Genomic DNA, 6,000 nt, shown 5'->3' on the forward strand with positions numbered 1-6,000 from the left:
GTGAACTGGAATGTTGGTGAACCAAAGAGTTTTCCCATTAAAAATGAATGGAGATGGAATGACTCCTCCAGCCATGACATGTGCCCAATCCTACCAGCAAACAATCAGACACCACAAAACCCGTCACACTTTCCAGGGTTTCCGAAAAGAAAAACTATTTGCACTTGCACTTTCTTGGGAGTTGTACTAAGGGCTAACTTAGAGGGAAAAAAACATACACTATAGAGGTAGAATACAGCGCATAACGCATTGAGTGAATGATGTTCACATTGTGTACGAGTAAGCGCAACTGAGCGTTCTGACTGTTTGCAAACTAAAGCTTAGTTTGTCAACCAATGCAATGAACTACTTTTTATTCGTGAGCAGGGGCATTCATGTACTGAGGTTCCAGTTTACACTACTAGTCTGTTAAACACACAGAAATCATGCATCTCCCTATTTTAATCTCCATAAGTCAAATACTGTTAAGAGTAAAATATAAAAAAAAATTAGAAATATTCTTCTCTGCCCATGTTTTGAACTCCAAAGTTTTGTTTGAATTTAGAAACACTTTTCACTCATGTAGATTCAGACTTAAAAGGTTCCACTGTAAACACACTATTATATATTTTTCATCACTGCAGAACAATGAACATCAACTTCTCTTTATCTTAAAAAGTGGTGTTTAGTAGAATAATTAACTACTCAGAGAAAGGCACGTTGAGCACTTTTGTGACCCCTAAAAACACTGGTCATAGAATAGAGACGCTTCCATGATATAACCTTAAATAAAATAATAATAATAAAAAGTCTCTACTGGAACCCGTGCTGTGTATTCTCCAACCATTTTCAATTCCGCTTATATTGTTCAAGGTCATAGAGATCTGGAAACGATCCCAGCTGACTTCGAAATGCGGGCTACACCCTGAACTGGCCACCCGTCATTCACAGGGCACATATAGAGTCAGATAACCATTCACTCTCACATTCACACTGTCAATGAGCAGGAACGGAAGTCTGGCAAAATTTAGGTGAGTGTACCCCTACACCATCAGTGACTCCCCTGAGCATTCGGGTAAATAAAAATGGATTACCAAGTTGGCAATTTGTACTGTGGAGGCAGACAGGTGAGCATTTCACACTCCAGCTGATGGGATGCAGGTTTGAATTTCACCAAGGAATTTCTTTGTGGCGTTGTGGAGTATATTCACCCGCTTCCAAATTCACTCATGGTACTCAGTCAAAAAACATCTATGTTGGATTTAATTGAAGACTATCAGGGAGTGGTAAAGTAAGTGGATGGATGGTCTGAATTGTTCAGCTCTGTGAATGACAGATATAGCGATAAGTCCTGCCTTTCACCTTAAATCAGCAGGGTTAAATTCCAGCTTGCCCATAGTACTCAACAGGATAAGCAACTTTCAGAACGGATGGAAATGTGGATGGCTGAATGGATATTTCCTGAGAATTAAGCATTGATGCCATATTTCTTTTTTAAGGCCTGCTTTGGTGGGTTTAAAGACTACGAACTAATTTCAATACCAATAACTCATCTGTATTTCTAGAGCACTCGAACAACAACCGCAGCTAGAACAAACTGCAGAATATAAAACATAGGAGACATGAACTAAAATAAGAAAACAATCAATGAGTGTGGCTGTTTGTCTCGATGTGCCCTGCGATTAGCTGGCAATCAGTTCAGGGTGTACCCCCCTCCTGCCCGTTGACAGCTGTGATAGGCTCCAGCACTCCCCGCACAGGGCACATTGAGGAAAAAACAGCCGCATTTACAATCACACCTAAGAAAAATTTTGTGTGTCCAATTAATGCATGTTTTTGGGGTCGGAGAGGAAACCGGGGTGCCTGGAGAAAACCCACGCAGGCACGGGGAGAACATGTAAACTGCACACAGGCAGGGCCGGGATTTGAACCATGGTCCTCAGAACTGTGAGACTAACACTCCACAGCTGCTCCACTGTCTCACCTCACAAAAAAATGAAATATTCCTTTTGAATTCAAACATACAAGAGCTCCATTTACATTGGCATGTATTATTCAGGAAGTGCAGGCTTTTATTCCATTTTGTTGCACATGTTGTTTGAAGCTGTTAGTAGATGAGAGAGAGGAGCAAGATCGAAGTCTACAATGACCAATATGAGGGCGTTGAGATTGTAGATGTCGACTGCTGGGACGCTGAAACTATAATCTCGCGAAGCCGTCAATTTTTACTACAAGGTATGTTTGAAACATCCATCCATCCATTTTCCAAGCCACTTACACTCACCTGGAGCCTATCCCAGCTGTCATCAGGCAGGAGGCTGGATAGACCCTGTACTGGTTGCCAGCCAATCACAGGGCACATGGAGACAGACAACAGTTGCACTCACAATCACATCTAAGGGCTATTTAAAGTCTCCAATGAATGCATGTTTTTGGGATGTTGGAGGAAACTGGAGTGCCTGGAGAAAACCCATGCAGGCATGGGGAGAACATGCAAACTCTCCACACAGGTGGGGCTGGGATTTGAACCCCAGTCCTCAGAACCATAAGGCTAAAGGTCAAACCAGTTTCTCCAACGTGCCATCGTGTTTGAAACAAGCAACTGCAATTTTCCAAAGTTGTTAGTTTCTGCAATCCCTGTATTTTTTCTTAGTAAAATTTTTAACAACTTTTTAAAATTATATTAGCGTCTAAGTTGCCCATTATGATAAAATAGAACTTTACACTTTACACTTAAGTATTCATATGTGTGATTCCCCACCAGAACTCATTACATGCAGTATACATACTGTATTATGTATCTATGTATTAATATATGTACTGAATGTAGTGCAAAGCTACAGTACACTGGAAACTACATATTGGTACTCATTTCATAGATTCAAAGGATGTGTTAGTGTGCAGCGAGAGATCATTGGGGTATGCCATGGAAAATCAGCCAGTTTTACCAAATTTGTCTGAAAATAATTATTTATTTACTTCAAATAATGTTTCCTTGTTCACCTATATAAGACTGCAACATACAGTGACAGGAAAAATAATTAAATGCTATTCCACAATATGGTAGAAACATTTAACCTGTGCCTCCTGTTGACATTCATACACCCAAACAAAACAAAACAAACCAAAACAAAAACCTATGTTCCACTAAAAAGGCTTCAATTTCACACAAAATTTGAGCAAACTGAGACGGACGAATTATTTTAGCATACATAATGTTCAAGACAAATTTTTGAGTTGTGTCCTGTGAGTTTTTTCACGTGTAAAATATTATTATTATTATTGCGTATGCCTAAATAAGTACCGTACGTAATTCAAACCGCGATGGAAAAACGTGAACCTTGGGCGTCCACGGGCACAATCAATGACTCTAAAGTCCAATCAACTTTGCGTGTGGTCCTACCTGTGTCTGCTCGCGGCCCTCTGGCCACTAAGGACGGCAGGCTCCGCGTATCCGAGACCCCATGACAGCCGGGCCAGGCAAGGGCGAGCAGGTAAAATAACGTCTCCATCCTTGAGTCCAATGCGGCTGCCTGCCAGACTCCTTCCTCGTCGTAAAGTTAATCCAAGGGCAAAGCAGCAGCAGCGGCAACAACAACACAATAACTCTGCCGTTATCGGCGGCAGAGTAGCGATGGCGACATAAGATGAGAAGCTCCTCTGAGGACAGGCAAGTGCATTTTAACTTCAAACTGCTGCTCAAGAGATGGAAGTGTTGCAGTGGTGGTAACTTAACTGCTCCTCAGGCGTCGGGAAACTAGAGGAAACTTTCATGCGTCATTTCTTCTCTCTCTCTCTCTCTCTCTCTCTCTCTCTCTCTCTCTCTCTCTCTCTCCTCTCTCTCTCTCTCTCTCTCTCTCTCTCTCTCTCTCTCTCTCTCCTCTCTCTCTCTCTCTCTCCCCCTCTTTCTCTCTCTCTCTCTTCTCTCTCTCTTTCTCTCCCTCTCTCGTTTATGTTGAAGACAAACACAAAACTATTACTATATTTGTTTAAGCCCCCCAGCTCGGAGCATGCCCATTCCCAGCTATTACACCCCATTAAGCCTCAAACTGTTATTTCAAATGTACATGCAATATATAATATACAGTCCGAATAGCACACATGGCTGCGGCTACTGGCTAACTAAAATGTTCATTCAGTTGTAAATTTTTACAAGAGAAGATTTGAGACTTCTCGTCAATACATTTTAATATATCAGTAACGGTATACCTACATACTATATACTGTATTGGGTAGTAAAATGTAAGAGGTAACCTGTGAGAGACAATCAATGTACATGTGTGTGTGTGTGTTACATTTAAATATATACATATATATCCATCCATTTTCTGAGCTCCTTATCCTCACAAGGGTCACAGGAGTGCTGGACCCTATCCCAGCTCTCATCGGGCAGGATGCAAATTCCACCATGAACTGGCTGCCAGCCAATCGCAGGGCATATAGAGACAGACAACAATGGTGTGGTTGTGAGTGTGAGATATGGGACGAAACTGGAGTGCCTGGAAAACCCGCATAGCCACGGGGAGAACCTGTAAACTCCACACAGGCCAAACCAGGAATGAGCTGAAGGGATATAAGTAGCCCCACACCTGCTTGGTGCATCTCACCGTGGGCAGCTTCGGAGTGGAAGAGAATCCAACCCTTCTCAAGCTGTGTCTGGAGGTGAGCGCACAGCTATGTCTAGGTGGAGCTTCTCAACCTCCCACACCGGCTTGGGCTCCTTCCCTGATGGAGAGTTGACATTCCACATCCTTCGAACTAGCTTCTGTAACCGGAGATCAGACTGGAAAGCTTCCTGTCTGTCCCTGTGTCTGTGTGTTTTCATGGAAAAGGCATAGTAAGCAATAAAATAAGAATTCTATACATCCAAAAATGTAATCACCATCATCAGAAAATGGTGCAAATCTCTAACTTCATTTAGTATACCTAATTGGCAGACATTTTGGTATAAAAATTTTGAATTTTACCACAGAACTTTCAAAAAATTATGACTTTATGATGGATAACTACCGCAATTCCCGGCCTACAGAAGAGCGCACCTGGTTATAGGCCTCGGTACACAGAAAGAGTTTAACTCACGTAAAATGTATTGATTTTCAAAAGGAAATTCACGGGTCAATGTCTTTATTGTTATTGATCAAATTACAGAAAATCAAAATGACCCATAAATTTGCTGTGGTCAGTCTAACTGATGTAAGTGTGCAAAACTGAATCATTTAACTACACATTATTTAGGTATAATATCAATGGTTTGATAACCTCAGCTTTGTGCTATCAATTGTTACAAGAATTTCTAGGTGCAGGCAAGGGTTTAAGGGGGTCCCTTTTGGTGACATCAGTGTTTATGACCCTGCTTTTTGGCGGCTGCATCAAGGCTCGATTTTAAACTCTCACTGCATCAGTTTTCAGTCGAGTGTGAAGCGGCTGCGATGAAAACCGGCACCTACAAATCTGAGGCAGGACCCGCTGGAGCGACTATGTCTCTTGGTTAGCCTGGAAATACCCGGACATCCCCCCGGAAGACCTGGGCAAAGTTACTGGCGTTAGGGGACTCTGGGCTTCCCTGCTTCAGTTGCTACCGCCATGACCTGAACTTTAATTGTCATGATCCTGCCGCTCCAGCACGAGTTGTGCGGGTGCCTGCGCGGGTGCGATGATTGGGGCGCACACCTGCGTCTCATGCGGGCTGATTAGTCTGTGTATTTATATCACCCCGATGACGATTGGTCCCCGCCAGTTCGTTGATCTTCATGTCCCGTTCGTGTGCTCCGGTATCCCTGACCGAACCTGTGTGTACCGACCTTCGTCCGTTCTCCGACCAACCTTGTAAGCCTGACTCCTTCGTTACTTCTGCCTGCTTTGATTGTTCTCCTGTGTACCGACTCCTGCCTGTCCGCTCACCTGCTCTCTTCGCCCGACGTCCCAACTACCGCTGCTGCACCGGACTGCCTGCTCGATCCCCTACCTCTGCATATAATAAACGTTTCTCCTTGAACTACCTTGCATCTTCCGAGTCCTGCA

General features: G+C 43.1%; 1 protein-coding gene across 1 annotated transcript in view; it reads right to left on the reverse strand.

Moving 5' to 3' along the window:
• Positions 1-3,742, reverse strand: part of emilin1a (elastin microfibril interfacer 1a) — a 31,601-nt gene extending 27,859 nt beyond the window's left edge. The window contains 2 exon segments of the mRNA XM_061812856.1: positions 3,383-3,461; positions 3,464-3,742. Coding sequence (XP_061668840.1) covers positions 3,383-3,461; positions 3,464-3,491 — 107 coding nt within the window. The 5' untranslated portion in view covers positions 3,492-3,742.
• Between the last annotated feature and the right edge of the window lie 2,258 nt (positions 3,743-6,000).

This window comes from Syngnathoides biaculeatus, chromosome 23 (genome assembly GCF_019802595.1).
Source record: "Syngnathoides biaculeatus isolate LvHL_M chromosome 23, ASM1980259v1, whole genome shotgun sequence".
Taxonomy (NCBI): Eukaryota; Metazoa; Chordata; class Actinopteri; order Syngnathiformes; family Syngnathidae; genus Syngnathoides; species Syngnathoides biaculeatus.